Source organism: Poecilia reticulata, linkage group LG14, assembly GCF_000633615.1.
Source record: "Poecilia reticulata strain Guanapo linkage group LG14, Guppy_female_1.0+MT, whole genome shotgun sequence".
NCBI classification, from domain to species: domain Eukaryota; kingdom Metazoa; phylum Chordata; class Actinopteri; order Cyprinodontiformes; family Poeciliidae; genus Poecilia; species Poecilia reticulata.
Genome location: NC_024344.1, coordinates 19,120,871 through 19,138,602, shown reverse-complemented (window position 1 = coordinate 19,138,602; position 17,732 = coordinate 19,120,871). Strand labels below are relative to the sequence as shown.

At 39.7% G+C, this 17,732-nt stretch overlaps 2 protein-coding genes across 3 annotated transcripts; both read left to right on the top strand.

The window, feature by feature from the left end:
- The first annotated feature begins 1,555 nt into the window (after positions 1–1,555).
- mmp30 (matrix metallopeptidase 30) lies at positions 1,556–6,051 on the top strand. The gene is made up of 10 exons (XM_017308539.1): positions 1,556–1,826; positions 2,649–2,896; positions 2,989–3,137; positions 3,216–3,341; positions 4,445–4,606; positions 4,705–4,837; positions 5,024–5,154; positions 5,263–5,422; positions 5,497–5,600; positions 5,687–6,051. The coding sequence occupies exons 1-10, from the start codon at positions 1,719–1,721 to the stop codon at positions 5,785–5,787; spliced, it is 1,422 nt and encodes a 473-aa protein (XP_017164028.1). The 5' UTR covers positions 1,556–1,718; the 3' UTR covers positions 5,788–6,051.
- An 866-nt stretch (positions 6,052–6,917) lies between these two features.
- acat1 (acetyl-CoA acetyltransferase 1) lies at positions 6,918–13,517 on the top strand. Of its 2 annotated transcripts, none has more exons than XM_008428273.2 (12): positions 6,918–7,037; positions 9,078–9,125; positions 9,239–9,356; positions 9,490–9,585; positions 10,095–10,195; positions 10,357–10,500; positions 10,584–10,734; positions 10,807–10,902; positions 11,541–11,654; positions 11,742–11,806; positions 12,491–12,648; positions 13,123–13,517. In XM_008428273.2, exons 1-12 carry the CDS (start codon positions 6,987–6,989, stop codon positions 13,241–13,243), a joined length of 1,263 nt encoding a protein of 420 aa, XP_008426495.1. In that variant the 5' UTR covers positions 6,918–6,986; the 3' UTR covers positions 13,244–13,517. The 2 variants fall into 2 exon arrangements, with proteins under 2 accessions (XP_008426495.1, XP_008426494.1); XM_008428272.2 differs by lacking the exon at positions 6,918–7,037 and adding an exon at positions 7,100–8,243.
- The last annotated feature ends 4,215 nt before the right edge of the window (positions 13,518–17,732 follow it).

The following is a 17,732-nucleotide window of genomic DNA, read 5'->3' as shown; positions in this document are numbered from 1 at the left end:
GACATTTTATGGTCATCATTTCTTTTCACAAGAACATTCCCACATTTTTATTTAGGGGTATCACTAGAGTGAGCTAAAAGCAAACACAAACCATTTTATTTGTAAAAATGAAAGTAAGATGTATCCTTTTTCTTCCACTTGACAGCATCGTACTACTTTGAGTTGGTATTTCACAGAAATTTCCAATAAAACACACGCAAGATTAGAAATCCAACACGGTTCAAGATGAAGACGGATGTTTGAGAAGCACTTTGTCCAAGTCTACGTCATGTTCTCCAATGTGCAGCTGGTAAATGACGGAAATATAAGACGTGATGCCTTCCAAGGAGTTCAGTGCCAGTTTGAACTGTTGGAGATGAATAATCAAATGAGTCAACAGATGAAACAACGACGTTGACGTGCTTTCTGTCATGTTTTGGTCTCACAGCTCCCTCTGTACTTCACTCCAAAGCATTTCTCTTTCCCCAGATCGGTGGAGGCGTCCCCGATCTAAATGAACACTTTTCTTTTGTCTTAATCACAAGTTTAAAAAAAGTTAAAGTTGCTGCTCAATAAGAAGTTAATACCATAATCTTAAATTAGTGCTGTTTTCTAAACAAGACAATCCTGATTTAAAATGACAAAATACTGTTATCTTTCTCCTGGTTTGAAATGTTTCCTGGCCATTTCTCTCTTGCAGAGCTTAAATCACAAAACCAAAACATAAATTAATGAAGGAACTAACAAAGTAACTAAAGTCTATTTTGAGCCCAAATTACTCAAGAATCAAGTGTGCTTTTTGTTGTTCACCAAAAACATAATGCACACTACATACAACATAAGTTTATACTTATTGAGAAAAAATAGATACGTTACTAATTTTCCAAGCAAAATCAGTTCTTTGATTAGTAATAAAAGGCCAGTTACTTGACATGCAGCCGTCTTGATCTGACCTCTGCCTTTTGCTTAATCTGCCAGTCAAATCTGCTGGTCTCTTTCGCCACTTTGATGTAATCTGCCACCTTTCAACTTTAAAATCTGTACAAAAGCACTTTGTTCCAATCGTTCCCATCGAATTCTGTTCGTATTCAGACCACTGTGATGGAAAAATTACTGTCGAAAAGTGACAGTAGGAAGCATCACGAACAAATAAGACCACTCTTACACTCACAGTGGCAATAATTTACAATCTAAAAATTGACATTGCATTGTTTTCAGTGAAAAATGTGTCTGTCTTCTTTATTAGTACAAAGTTTGATTTGTGATCATTTCCTGGGGAAATCCCAGCAGTGTGATTTGTCTTTGTGCATGCTTTAAGTTGAATTAAAAAGGTCACTCTCAAGCATAATGTGTGTAGACGCTGCCTGTCAATGTACTGTAGGAACTATAGAGGCCAACAAAGTCTCAACTGAGACTGAAATATGACACCTTAGACCCACGAGTTATGCAAGTGAAAGATTTTAGCGTCATGTTTTCTGCCCTCACGAAGCCCGTAACAGGGTATTTATTGGCATGTGAATCAGTGTGAGAAAATACATTTTACTTGTAAAAAAAATCCTCTTTCTGAATCCTCCCAGTCAACAGTTAACGGTTAATCAAAACAGGCCTGTTCAAACACTTGAAAGAATGTCTTACTGCCCAGTTATGCAACTCGTGCTGCCTCCCACTTTCACTGGAGCTCTTCAAGTGAAGAAGACCTGAAAGGTTCTCCTTTGCTTTTGTGTTGGAAGGAAAGTGCAATGGATTCGATGAACGCTGTAAAAGCTGTGATGATTCTGGTGTGTACAGCAACCTGTGGAGCCATGCCCACCTCTTCACCCCGTCAAGAAAATCTCTCCAAAGCCCAGGTAACAAAGACAAGCTGCATTATGCCTCGTTGGTTAAATCTAATCAAGGTGTCAACTTGAAAGCCTGTGAAATGGATAGAAAACATGTTTTCTATTATTAAACGTATTTAAGCTTGTTAAAGAACAAATCATGTTCTCAAAGACACCTTTGAATATAGATATATATTTTATTTGGACGGTTATTTGGGGCATTGATAATTCAAACTCATTTTCAGAAATGTTAAGATTTTACATCCGTATACATGTTGAACGTGAATGCATTTTCTGTATTACATTTTTGTGTAGCTGATATAATTCAGCTTTAAAAAATGAAGATCAAACCTAAACAGAGTGATTGAGCTCAGATTTGAGTGCTAATTTGCCAAATATTTTGATTTAGTACCGTGACCAACATCATTTGGACCCTACAAGCTTTTTACCTGTGCGCAGACTGGCAGGGTTGCACTGACCCTGTGTGTGCTTTCACCAGTTGTTTTTATTTTTGTATGTGTGCGTGCGTGTGTGTGTCTGTATGTGGTTTTGGTAACTGATGGCCTGATGGGAAACCCCCATTTTCCCAATTTCCAACCGTGACAGCTGTCACACTCCTGAACATCGAGCTCATATCACAAACAGCTGTTAAATACAGAAAATGCCGACTAGAAATAATTTTTCTGTCATCGCTCTGGCGCCCACTCAACGCGGCGCCCCTATGTGTTGCATATTATTGCATACCCACAACTGAGATAACCTTAGTAAATATGTAAATGTTTGTTTAATCTAAGATAATCTCCATGGCACGACTGGCTTTCTATTTCACTGGCCTTCTTAAAATGTTTCCAGAACTACCTGTCTCAGTTTTTCTCCGAAGTCGGGGTCGCTTCTCCCTCCTCTGTCGTGCGGAGCTCTCTGGACTCTTTCAATGACACGTTAAAAAAAATGCAGGAATTCTTTGGTCTGGAAGTGACAGGGCAGTTGGACTCTAACACTCTGGAAGTGATGGCTCGCCCCCGCTGTGGTTTCAACGACATGGCCAGATACGGCCACTTTGATGGCCGACCAAAGTGGAACAAGGCTGTGGTCACATACAGGTACTACAATCAGAATCCCTGCGCGAGGGTCATCCAGATGTGAAACTCAACAGAAACACTTATGAACACGTTACTCTCTTTTCCTAACACAGAATTACCGACTACACACCAGATATGAGCCAAAGAGACATCAACTCCACCATAGCCAAAGCCTTCAAGCTGTACAGTGATATTATTCCTCTGGATTTCCAACAGTCAGACAGTGAAACAGCTGACATCATGATTAAGTTCAAGTCTGGAGGTGACCATGTTCCACAAGTTCGTTTGTCTTTTTAATGTGCTTGTTTTAGTGTTAATCCACATCTCGTTTGAAAAGCAGACCATGGGGACTTTGCTCCGTTTGACGGTCAGAATGGTGTACTGGCACATGCGTTTTCTCCTGGAGAAGGCAATGGAGGGGATGCCCACTTTGACGAGGATGAAAACTGGACTCTGACCTCAGAAGGTAAAGAATGAATTAATTTAGCTTCTTGTTAGAAAACATTTTAAAGAGATTCACTTTTACTGAAACATTATAAGAGGAGATCCAAAAGTGCGTGCATCCATCTATCCATCCATCCGTCCATTGAGCCATTGAGGGCTTATTAGAGATCAAGTCATGTAGAGTCTTGGAAGGGGCTCCAGATCTTCCACTCCCCAGTTACTCCAATGAAATCTGGAGCCAGTTGTTGGATATAATCTCTCCAAATTTGGTCTGAACCAACGTTTTCTCCCACAAGGTTGTTTGCTAAAAACCTCTATGATGAAGATGTACGTTAGCCAAAAGTCATGAGGCCAAACATTTAAGCAGTCTGGAGCCTTTTCATGAACTTTCACGATTAAAGGAAACCATGGTATTGAAGAAGCGAAGTGAAGAGGTGAATTGAACTGGAGACTATAAATTTTTCCCAGTTCTAACTAACCAATGAAACCATGGTAGCAGCAGGAGGAACTTACCTAACTTTAATTATCCAGCCCTATGAAATGGAGAGGAGGACATCACCACAGACAATGAGACGAAACAACGAGGGGCTTACCTTCAGCGGGAACGGGGTTGTGTCATACAGTTACGTCTATGTGGGGCACTTAATTCCTAAAACAGAAATTGCTACAATACAAATTGTACATTACAAATGGTAATCGGTTCGTATCATCCCACATTCCCAAATCAGTCGCTATGCACGTCGTCTTGTCGGCCTTGACGGTCCCGATCATCAGAATACAAATCTGAAGAGACTCGATTCTTGACATCTAGCTATCAGTTTAGGGTGTTTCTGGTATATTTTTGTTCTTCATTTACTCCCAGGAAGACTTCCTACATTTTTTCATGTACCAAAAAAGGCTTGTTCTTCCATTTCCACTAATAAACAACCAGACAGTTTAACACTGCATGTCAAGAACCGAGGACCCCCAAAATTCATCGACAAAAACGCTAAAAAAACAAAATTATTTCACTTTGAGGGCAGAGAAATCTATCCCTCATGCAAGATCAATATTTTGAGATTTGATTGTGGTTCTCTTTTAAAGCTGTCTTGCACCCACGTTGACCTCAATGGTGTGTTTTTGCAGGAGCCAACCTGTTCTTAGTTGCTGCACACGAGTTTGGCCATGCGCTAGGGCTGGTTCACTCTCAGGATGAGACAGCCCTGATGTTCCCCACCTACAAATATGTGAACACGGATAGATACACACTGCCAGATGATGACAGGGAAGGTGTGCAGGCTCTCTACGGTAAGAACTAATCAACTGCAGACCCTCGAGAACATTGAGGAATGAAGCAGAATTGAATTCTCCTGATAATCTGCTCTTCCGATGTTCCTCTCTTAAAGGAGTCAGATCAGATATTCTCCCAAAACCGCAGCCTGAGGCAACATCAGAACCTCCTCCGGACAGGTGCAACAGGGACCTGGTGTTTGATGCAGTGACCACAATAGGAGGGAAACTTTTCTTTTTTAAAGACGGGTGAGGCTTTTCCTACAATAATTTAACTAACTAACATAAATTCTAATGAAGAAACAACAACAAAATCGCACATATTGCCACAAAGTTTTGGATTTTGGGGGTTTTTTTACACTAAATTGTAATTTTATTGTAATTTTTCATTTGATTTATTTATTTATTTATTTTTTGTCTTATTGCTTTTTTCAGATATTTCTGGAGAAAGGGCGGCCGCTGGGAGGGCATCACCAGGCATAAAATTCAGTCTGTCTGGCCTGGAATCCACAAAGTTGACGCAGCTTATGAGAATAAGAACAGGAATACTGTCATTTTCTTTGAAGGTATGAATTACCTGTAAATAAAAATGTAATGTTGAGGAATCAACAAATAGACAAATAAATAAGGAATGCTAGTCTAACATAATCCATAACCTTAACTTCTTGTCTCAGGGAATCAATACTGGCAGTTTCGAGGTAAAACCGTCCTGCCTGGTTATCCCAAACGTCTCAGCGACTTCGGCTTCCCTTCGTCAGTCACCAAAGTGGATGCTGCTGTTCATGTGTCCACTATAAGCAAAACTCTTCTCTTTGTAAACAACAAATACTGGAGGTGAATGATGCGACAAGCAGGCCTGAAATCAGATCCAGAAAGTACTTTCATTTAAAGGAATTTTCTCCGCACAGCTACAACGAAGGGCGGCGCAGAATGGACCGTGGCTACCCCAAATTCATCCACAGGCATCTGCCTGGGGTTGGTCACAGAGTGGATGCTGCTTTTGAGAACAGAGGTAAGGGCTTGGTTAAAGGTTAGTCACTCTGGCAAAATCATGCTGCGGTTCAACACAATGTCAGTGACGCGTCTGACCCGTTGTAGGTCATCTGTACTTTTCCTCCGGCTCAAGACAAACAGAGTACCACTACCAACGAAGAAGAGCGCTTCACACTCTGATGAACTACTTGTGGCTGGGTTGCTGAACACCTGTTCTGTATTTCACTCAGGATTTTAAAGGTTGAGACACATGGTAAAAACTGATTATGTTCCCGCTCACCAGCAAATCGCATTTTCTTTGGTTTGTTTGGAGAGAAGACGAGTAAAAACATCTACATGTACTTTACTACACATATACAATAATGCTGTAAATCTTGCAGTTTACAAAAATGCCATTACAATTCTTTTGTTGGGAAGGTTGTTTTGATATGGCAACTATCAATGTAGTAAAAAAATGATGCAGTTTTAAATTGTTTTTGTTTTGTTTTTTTCATGTAATAATTGCAAGGAATCTTCATAAGAGACAAGTGCCATTAATATTTTCTATAGGTTGAGAAAAATATATATTTATTTTTTACATAATTTTCCACAAATATCAACAACCCAAGGGAGAAAATGTGTATATTGTTCTTTGTTTTTATATTTACTTTAGAACATAAAATCAGAAATAAAATGATTGGTGTTAAAAAAAAAAAAGACAGCTGTTGTAGAAATAGAAAACTAGAGGTGGTCTTTTTTTCGAAGGGTCGTGTAATATTTACGGCTCTAAAAGAGTTTTAGTTAGTTGGACTGAGGGAAAAAAATTACTCTTTGGATTATGAAGGTTGTAAACCTCTGGAATAAAAAAAAACATCTCACACAGGTGCGCACCTGTCAATCTCAGAATAGGGTGACAAAATAAAACAAACAAAACAACAACAAAAAAACACCGTAAGTCTGGCAACATCTAAGAAAAAGTGTTTTTTTCCTCATTAAAAAATCTTGAGGAGGTTAAGCCTGTAGGACAGACAAATTGAGCCTGCTGCTTCTCATCAACAGCTTGCCAAAGAGTTCAGATACTCCTGGAAGCCAAAATAAAATATAAGCAATTATTTTGTGTATGTTTCAGTAAAATTAAGCACCTATTTCTCATCTTGCCTCGTTTTATTTCTATTTTCTTTTGTTTCCTTCATGCTATAGAGTAAAATATCAAACAGAATAGTGAAAATCAACAGTTGGATATGAACAGTACGGAATGCCGAGAAACATTGTAGTGATTAAACTACAACAACCATAATGCCAAGCGACTGATGACGTCTTCGAAACACACCCCTCTCTGCATTGGCTGGTGTTTTCTTAACCCCTTGCAGTGCGCTGCTTGACTGAAGGTGAAGCTCTCCTGCTTTGTTTTGTCTTTGAAGCTAAAATGTCTTCCGGCAGACTGTTAACCGTGCAGGCTCGGACGTGTAAACGCCTGGTAAGTGACAGTGTGAGAATGTCGATAAGGTTTATCGCATATTAGCCAAAATAAATTCATTTTAGCACCTTTATGGCAACAGAAGGCCTTAAGTTGGAGCAGCTCTGCTAAGTGTTCACTGTTTGAGAAGCGTCCTTGGAGAAACTTTGACAGTCTGACAGCAGCAGAAAGGGTCATTATGTTTTTTGGGGTCACCGCGAATCATAGCACTCATAAAAACAACGAAAAAGCCATATACAATTAATAAGTAAACTGCCACTGTCCACTTACTTGGCATGACTCTTAGCATTACTTTGTAATGGGGCTGCAGAGCTGCTTTTACGTGTATGTAGTTTCTACTGCTAGCTTTATGGCACCCGCGTCATGCATTTTATCCAAAGCTACAGCATCGCTTCTTTTTATAAGTTTTGACCTCAGTAATACTACGGGTAAAGTTGGAATGCAAATTCTAAGCTTGTCATGTGGCTCTTGACAAAAGGAATGTTTCATTGTATTTAGTAAATCTGGATCACCTTTACCCACTCTGACCCCAGATTACAGGTCAAGAATGGTACAAATTTGGCCCGCAAGCAAATGTGATTTAAATTGCGCAGGATTACAGAGATAAATGTTAAGTGCCAGGTTTCCCGCGGTTCATGAATTTAAAAATAAAGCCGCAATCGATATTAAAATTTCGTAAATTGGATTTCATTGCTGTAATTCGTGTCAAATATTAAAATAACTCTTCACATTTATTATTTTTTCAATTGTTTACCTTAATGCCTCTCGCTGGAACGTCACGGGAGAGCGGAACCAATGAAAGCGATGTTGTTGCGGGCGGGACTCTCAGAGCAGATGCACATCGTTGTTGTAGCGGTAGCAGTGATTGTTTTTATTCTGGGCCAGATGGGAAAGTGTAAATTCAACGAAAATTGGCTGTTCAACCAAAATTTTTCAACATGGCTGCGACCGGTACCAGCGAATATGTACGTAGCACGTTGCATTTTGTGCAAGAAATTTTTCAAACTTGGAACGATGGGAATCAAGGCAGTGGAGTCACACATGCGAAGCATGAGACACAAAAGGGCAAAATCAAGCTGCCAACAAACACAAAGTTTTTCCCAGTTCTGTTCCACTCTCGTCTCTCCATCTCCGATATCAACAACAGAGACAGCAGCGCCACATTTCCGGACATTGTTCGGTGTCACGCCTACACTGAAAACAGAGGTATTGCCGATTTTGAACACTGAGAGAAAAAAACCAAACATGCGAGTAAAATGAATGAGTTAGACATGTTCCGTGAAATGCTCCCAGATTCTGACATGTTTCACTCGTTTGCATGCAGAGATGGCCTCCACCAGCAAGTTTGTATTAGCTCCATACATTGGAGTCCTCGACTCAGTTGTCCCGGGTTCGATTCCCGTTGTCGGCCCATTTGCTGCATGTCTTCCCTTTCTGTTTGTCCACTGCTCAATGAAGGCCATTTGAGCCTACATTTTTTGGGGGGAAAATTCAGAGCAGCTTGTTGCGTATTTAAAGAAATACACACTTGTTTTTATGTTTGAGAGCCTCAACAAGTCCACAAAAACAAAATGACTGGTACAACACAAAGTATTTGCAGTTTTTTAATCATTTCACTTTCTGTTTTTTTGTGTAATAAGATGAGATTTATACACCGATATTTAGTCAAAGACGGACTTTAGTGCGCCAAACCAGCTATAAATAAATTTTATTGAGCCTGAGAGGCTGACCCAAACATTGATATAGCTGAGAATAAACTTTTTTTCCCCTCTCTTTAACCCTTTTTAATTTTTGAGCAGTCATTTTGTTTGTGATTTTAGATTTTAAAATGTTTTTTTTCCCCTCACTATTTTGGCTTATGTGACAAAAAGTTTGCACACGTCCCAAGTCGCCTTAGTTCACCCAAGTAAAGCCTAAGAGCAGCCGCTTATGTTTACAACCTCACTTTGACAAAACAAGTCTTCAAATGCATCCTTGTAAGTTCTAAATCTTTCATGAATTGTTTGAATTGTCATATTTTCCACGGTCTTGTCATCGTAGGCTCACAATTACTTTTCCAGAACCTACACATCACGACCTTCCCTTAATGTAAGTACAGCTATAGGCATCGTAAACGAGCTGTGTTTGGATCACATTTTTAACATGAAACTGTCAGTTTTATGTAAAAAAAAAAAAAAAAAGGATAAATTGTGTGTTTGCAGGAAGTCGTCATCGTCAGCGCGGTGCGAACTCCAATGGGCTCCTTCAGAGGCAGCCTGGCAGCAGTTCCAGCCACCAAACTGGGCTCCGTTGCTATTAAAGGAGCCATAGAGAAAGCAGGTGTGTCCACACAGTTGGTTCCATCTGTGAAAGTTTGCGCCAAAATTTGATGCATGATTTTAGTTTTTATTTTAAAGTGAAACAAAGATTGCTCAGTTGAAACAAGGTGATGAGTTGACTTTGTTTCCTTCAGGAATTTCTCCTGAAGAGGTGAAGGAAGTTTACATGGGCAATGTGCTTCAGGCGGCAGAGGGCCAGGCTCCCACACGACAGGCCCTGCTGGGGGCAGGTAAGGTCATGTCGGTGCTTTTCTTGTAAAACGAAGAACTAAAACTAGAATGGAGAAAAAAAAAAACTTCAGTTATTTTTAATAACCGTCCAGTTTAGATGTTGAAATTGTGCCCTTACGCTGCAGTATTTTTTTAGTCAAATTATATGTAATTTTTATGTTCATCTTTGCGATGCATCCCAATAAGTTAGATTGCAGTAAATATAGCTTTTCATGTTGCTCAGTGTTTTTGTTTTTTTTTAACCGAAACTTGCACAGTAAAAAAAATAAATACTTGCCTCTGACTTACAGCCCCAGTGTTGTTAAATGATAAATAAGGTGGATACAATAAAAAAAGAAACAAAACCCTAATATCCCAAATCTATTTATTCACTTTCAATTTTTTAAATGCATTTTTGAAGTATCGGATCAGGAGCACATATCGACCGATATCAAAAATCAAAGGACTCACCACTAGTTGAGTTTATTAGACTGATGGAAATGAAAATCATTTCATGTTTTTGTTCCAGGTTTGACAATTGGGACTCCAGCAACAACCATCAACAAAGTGTGTGCTTCTGGGATGAAATCCATCATGTTGGCGGCACAGAGTCTGATGTGTGGACATCAGGTAAGACAAGTGAGGCTAACGGCAACAAAGTCCAGTTTTACCACGTTTTTCTGTTGTTGTTTATTTTCTTTTGAGCTTCAGCTTCACTATCTGATGTTCTGCAACAAGTATGCAACTCCTTTGCAGCATTTCAGAATAAAAACATGTTTGTGTGTGTTCAGGATGTTATGGTGGCAGGAGGCATGGAGAGCATGTCCAACGTGCCGTACGTGATGGCCAGAGAGGCACCACCCTACGGAGGCGTGAGGATGGAGGACCTCATTGTCAAGGACGGCCTCACGGACGTCTACAACAAGTTTCACATGGTAACCGTTGGAGCAAAATCGTCTCAATCTGTGGGTTATATTTTTTTGCAGAGTTACAACACTGCCGTGTGCAACTTCCACAGGGCAACTGCGCCGAGAACACGGCGAAGCAGTGCAAGATCAGCAGAGAGGAGCAGGACGCCTACGCCATCAGCTCCTACAGCCGCAGCAAAGCGGCGCACGAGTCTGGCGTGCTGGCCAAGGAGATCGTCTCGGTCAGCATTCCACAGAGAGGTGCGGGAGCGCCCAGAGTGCGCTGCTCTCGGCAGGAAGTTTCGCTGGGCTGACGTTTCTGTGGTTCCGTAGGGAAACCAGACGTGGTGGTGTCCGAGGACGAGGAGTGGAGGAGGGTGGACTTCAGCAAAGTGCCCAAACTGAAGGCAGTCTTCCAGAAAGAGAACGGTAAAGATCATAACCGATATGTATATCGGCAGAAATGGCCTGATTTTGATTGAATGGTTAATATTCAGGCTGCTGATCAGCTGTTCTTCATTCATTTAAAGCTGCAGTATGTAACGTCAATAAAAAATATATATTTTTGTACATATTTGTTGATACCGTTACAGTTTGGTATGAGACAGGTAATCTGTGAAAAAATCAAGCTCCTCTGCCTTCTCCCTGTGCTAAATAGAAACAACCAATCAGAGTCAGGTGTTAGCGCTGTCAGTCATGTATGTGCCACTTCAATACAGCTTCTCTCTATCAACAGAGCCTGTTGTGGATGCTAAGGCTAGTTAGCATGTCTGCCAGTGACTGCAGATAAATGGGTTTTCCTGTAACAATAAGTTGTTTTTCTGTCATAAGCTCATTTAGCAGCACGTTCACAAAGTTGACTGACAGCGCTAAGTCCCTCCTCCTGGTTCTGATTGGTTGTTGACGGGGAGCAGTGCATTTCTTTAGACGGCAATAGCAGCACAATCTTTCCACAGATTATTTTTTTCATACTGTCACAACATAGGGATAATTTTCACCAAAGAGGAAAAAACATATTTTTAGAAAAGTCACATACTGAAGCTTTAATGAGTTCAGCTTCTGTTCAGGCACGGTGACGGCGGCTAATGCTAGCACGCTGAACGACGGAGCAGCCGCTCTCGTCCTGATGACGGCTGACGCCGCAAAGAGACTCAACGTCACGCCGCTGGCCAGGATCGTCTGTAGGTACCAAACGCAGCGAGTTGAAGGGATTATCTGTCAAACTTGCAGCTCTGATGATCCACGATTTCTTCTTCTTTTCTTCATAGCTTTCGCTGATGCAGCGGTGGCACCCATTGACTTCCCCATCGCTCCTGCGTACGCTGTACCAAAGGTGGGTCCAAGCTGGAGTCAGCTAATCTCATTTTCTAGTGTTAAACCAATGAGGCAGAAAACTTTTTAATGAATGCTTCTGACTTTCTTCATAATCAGAAGTTTAGATGCACCATGGCTTCAGTTCACACAGCAGGTCTTGATGCTCAATTCTGACATTCTGCTAAAATCCTATTTTTGTGTGAGCATTCATTATAGCATTTAAGCGCGACCGTTCTGTTTGAACAGTTTACGACCTCAAAGGTCTGCATGAGCAGAAGAAGAACGTAACCATCACACAGCAGCGCACTGTTTATGGTAGTAATAATGGACGCCGCCATCTGGGGTTCAATTTTTAACGTTATCGAGCAACAGGAGCCGACGGCATCGTCACAAGATCATAACAAGACGAAGGGAGACAAGACAATTTTTTGATTTATTTCAAACGGGCTTTTAAAAACAAGAAAACATTTGATTTTATTTGATAACTAGGATCAAATTTAAATGTTTGCATTTGAGATGGAATTTGATCAAATAGAATTGCATTTTATATTACTGTACATAAATACCAGATGTTTATGCATTCACTGTAAATCTGCACTAAATAGACAAACTTGATTGCAACTTGATTTGTCAGATTCAAAATTAAACTGAAAGAAAAATGATAAGGCAACTTTATACAGAAATTGTAAACCTGTGGTGGCAGGTTCTGGACGCAGCTGGACTGAAGAAGGAGGACATCGCCATGTGGGAGATCAACGAGGCCTTCAGCGTGGTCGTGCTGGCCAACATCAAAATGCTCAACATCGACCCGGCAAAAGTCAACGTCAACGGAGGAGCTGTTTCTTTGGGACACCCGATTGGGTAAGAGGTCATACAGAAAAGTGCAACGGTGGGGATGGTCATCCAGAATGTGTAACAAGACTTGGGTAAACCAGCTTCTGGTTCCACAGAACACCAGCCTTAGGATCTGTTCACCTTCAAAGAGTTGATATTTTTATATTATAAAGGAGCTAAATCATGCTGATAGTTTTATATCCCATCCACTATTTCCAGAATTGAATGAATGGAACATTTTTGATTTTATTTGTTTTGTTTATTCCAACTTGATTGTCATGTTTTGATGTCACCACAAGATGGCAGTATTGTACCAACTTGTTAGCCTGGAGATCTGCTTTTTATTCAAAATACATAACAGCTTCTGTTAAACTCTCAAACTCGTTGCTGAAAGAAGGAACGTTTTGTCTATTTTTGGCAATCAAACCTTTTGAGACTGAAGAAAATGTCTTCCTTTTGCATTTACAAAACCAGCATACCTACCTACTTGAAATTTTTCAGGATGTCTGGGGCGAGGATCGTGGGTCACATGGTGCACAACCTGAAGTCGGGTCAGTACGGACTCGCAGGGATCTGCAACGGAGGAGGCGGAGCGTCTTCCATCCTCATCCAGAAGTTGTAGGGAAAAGGGCTGAAGGAAGCACTCCGTTTTTTTCCTGCTTTTACCTCGTGTGGTAGCCGGTTGCTCCGAATGTTTAGGACATCAACATGACTGTAAAGAGTCCATTTGTTACAACTTTAGTTCCAGGGGCCTTAATCAAACAAAACATTACACTCGACCTTCATTTCGTCATGACTCCAACGTTCCAAACACTCCCTTGTTTGATGGAATGTCTTGTCAAAATCACGGATTAATATTTAAGCTGTGAAAGGATGTGATTAAATAGTTTTTCAAAGTGTTGTGTGGTTATTGACTGCAGAAACTTAAGTTACTATTGATGTAATTCATAAGCCTGCCACTAGAGGCTACAGTTGAGTTTTTTTCCCCCGACACGTTTCATCCTGTGCCAGAGATGAACCAGTTTGGATGGAACATATAAAACGAGAAGATGAGATTAAATTAGTTCTCAACAGAAAAAGGGAATGAAAATGTAAGGTTGTTATAAAGTTGTTTTTTTTTCTTTACAAGCTCAAACTGTTGTAACAACCTGATTCCATTACATAAGTAACTGGCCTTCCTGTGAGAAAGTATTGAGTTGAATTGTTTGAGACCTGCGTCCATCTATGATGTATGGAGTCAGTAAAACGGCAAAGAATACAGCTTCCTAGAACAGAAGTAACAAGCTACCTAAAAATGAGTTAAAAGTACAATATTTCCCCTTGATATGTGTTGGAATGAAAATCATAAGTTGTCCCAAAAATAAACAGCCAAAGTAAAGATACTCAACAAAAATGTAATTAAGTACAGTATTCAAGCAAATACTGTCCACTGCTGGGTTTCACACAGTCATGACTCTCTACTTGAAGTTTATTGATGTAGCTCGTTTCATCAACATGGCAGTTCAAAGTGCTTTGCACCACAGTAAACTTCATACAGTCGTCAGTTATGAAGCCAGCAACAAGCATTTCACTTTGTTAGATGCCATTAAAATAATCAAGCAAATGCACATCAAACATGTTGATCAATGTTCCACCCACTACTAATCAAAGGCAACTTAACAGGTGGATTTTGGGCCCTGATTTAAAGGCAGTCAGTGTTTTGCTTGTTTTGCAGTTTTCTGGAAGTTTGTTCCAGACCTGTGGTGGATCGAAGCTGTATTCTGCTTCTCACCATGTTTGGTTCTGGTTCTGTGGATGCAGAGCAGACCAGGTTGATATGACAACAAAACCTTAATGTACTTCGCTGTTCAGTGATTTATAAACTAATAGAAGTATTTCAGAAGTTTTATTAGAGAGTGGTCAGACAGGAAAGCGAGTAACAAGAGGAAGGGGCAAGACATGCAACAAACGTCAACAAGCCATTTATAAAATTATTTTAAAGTCTATTCTCTGATCTACAGTGTAATGATTTTAAAACTGGGGTGATGCTCCTGGTTTTAGTGAGAACGGGAGCAGCAGCTGCTTGACCAGCAAGGAGCTGATTATTTTTGCTGTTCTGTGATTCGTTGGAATTGTACTTTTAAAAGTTTTTTTTATTATTCTTTCCTGATCCATCCTCATCTGCTTTCATTCTGTATTTATTATTATGGATTTTATCTTCTGCAAACTGTCCAGCTTTTAGTTATAAAACTCTTTATAAAGTTATTAATGAATGACCTCATTTACTGAACTCCACGAGTCCCTTTGATCGATGACTCAGTTGCACAGTTTGCCGGTTTTTATTGGCTCTGCCTACTAATCAAGTAGTGTTATCGTCCACTCATCGTTTTGGAGGTGATGGAGGTGAACTGCTCAATACATCACGATACTAATTTCAGACCATATCGCCCAGCCGCATGTAGAACTGTAATCTCGGCCAAAATCAGTGATTGATGTGATGTTGAGCTGCTTATATTCTGAACACAAATAGATGCACATTTTGGACTATTTTTGAGACGATGCAGACCCAAAGAATTTCGTGTTTCGTTGACTTCATAAAAAAAAAAAAAAAAAAAAAGCCCGATATGCGCGGACCAGGTGGGACAATGTGTTCTTCAGCCTCTAGTGGCCGCTGTCTTTCATTCCACCCTTCTCCTGACTGTTTCCTCATTCAAACCGCGAGTTCAACTGTAACTTTAACTGACGCTAAACGTTCTTTTGATCCAGCAGCTTAAGTCACCCACTTATTTTAAAGGACACAGCTAAGTACTATTTCAAAGCAAAACGATACATGTAAAGCAGAAACACTGAGACTTGACCTTATGTTCTTTTTCTCATTTTTACAATAATCATATTGTCTGAAGTCAGGCCAGACATGAGCTAGAAAATGTACAAAGTGACTCTTCACTGATCATTCAGATGGATTAAAATTATGCTTTAGGAAATATCCTGTCTCCTTTCACCAAATCCGATCACCTGTCAGATAAACCGAACAGTGCTTATTAATATTTAAAAACTGGCTCATAGTTGCTCATGTTTTTTCCCCCCCTGCATTCTGGGAGGTGACGGTGTGAATCCACCACTAGAGTAAAAGTACTGAGCATGTGACAGAGCAGAACGTCAGAGCTGGAGGTGAGACGGAAGAAACACTTCCATCTTCCATAACAAGAATTTCAGTGAATTTTGTTATATAAACTCAAGCAAATGAACATTTATTTTGTTATCTTTTGAAAACCAATTTTATCTTTTGCAGGTTTGGCTCCAGAGCAGTGAAACCAGCTTCAGTATGCAAAACAATCAGGTAGGTTTTGTATATAAAAAGCACCAGGTAAGCGCATCCCGTTTTACACTGAAACCATCAAGGTTATTTCTGAACAACTTAGAACTGTGAACTGAACTGTGTTTTCTTTCTCTTTACGTCCAGGAAAGCGAACACATCTACGACAACGCGGGGTTTCAGAATGACATGGGGAGACCCCCTCCATGTTCTCTGAATGTTTACCCACAGATCCCCAGCCACACCTCTGGCCCTGCTCAGATCAACACCCGGCAGACTGCAACGCCTCCGCCACGGCAGAAGAAAGGTATACGGCCAAATTGGATTCGCAGCTTACATAAAGTTGTGCTGGGGATTTTAAGGCAGGTGAAAAATAAATGGAATAATTGAGGTATATGACTAAAGAGATGGATGAATGTATTTTTCTTTCTAAATCCAGGTTCAGTTAGGCTTTCATGAGAAACAGCAACAGCCTCAACAATAATGTGCTTATTCACTTTCGCTTCTCTTAACGTGGCATCAAGTAGGGATTTTATGTGATTGATGAACAATGAGCGACATCAAAGTGTCATTTTTTTCCTAATTGATCATCTGAAAATTGTGGGGTAACTCATTCTGGTTATTACACACCTAATCGGATAAATGAGTCCATCTGTTTTGGATGTAATGTCAGCATAAATTCAGATGTTCTGTTTTCTGGCCTTGGAGAAAAAAATGTTAGTCTCTAGATTTGCAAAGCTGGTAGAGACATAACCTGAAACATCAGCAGTTGTAGCAGAATCTAGGAAACATTCAGTCTGGGCAACTGAATCAAATTTGAAGTTTGTTGTTGTACTGGAATAACATTTAAGAGTCCAAGAGGTATGAATACTTTAGCAAACCGTGGTTTTAATTCATAAAACGATCTCATGTTGATAATCAGCACCACATCTCAGCTTTAACTGACTATTTAAAACATTAAAATAATTGATCTTGATGGCTTGCTGTAACACAGTTAACTTTTACTGTGGAAAAGAATAAAGTAAATAGAAATGTTGTCTTAGCCTAAAAGGGTTAATAAGCGTTTCCAACTTAGGGCCACTTTATTTTGTTTGTATAAATGGTTGCTATTAATCCATAATGTTTGCTTATTAGTGTCAACATTATAAACTGCAGCCAAACTCCTTCAGTCTGCAGTCATGAATTTAATCATTTTCAAAGTGACAGATTCCAAAATATTATCTTTTAGTTTGAGTAATTTTTCATAACATTCAAAAAAAAAAAACATACTCAATCTTAAAGGCAGTATAACCTAAATGAAACAGCTAGAAATAGAAATGACATCGTACATGAAATAATCTTTAATAACAGATCAAAATAAAAAAGACAACTTGTGAGAAAAACATAGTTACATTTAATATTTCTTAACTACACAGTTGAAAAATATGGGGCACCCATAATTTTACTATAGAACAATAACAAAAAGCCCTCCAAAGAGCTGAAACTGGTAGGAAAGTATCATTATCTACAATAAAATTGGTCCCATATGGCTAAAATGCAGCGTAGTCACAAAAAAACATAACACCCAAAGCAACATATAAAGCCAAGTTACAGTATACAGAGACAGAAGCCTACATTTTAGGAGACATTTCTTGTGTTGTCATGGGAATGTCTACTACAAGAGGGATTGGCAAAAAAAATTTAGTCCCAAAATAATTTTTATTTTGCGAACTAAATATTTGTTTTCCAAACTAAACATTTAATTTTCAAACTAAATCTTTGGCTTACTAGCAACCTAAATATTTAGTTGATATGCAAATTAGCCTGCCGATAAACG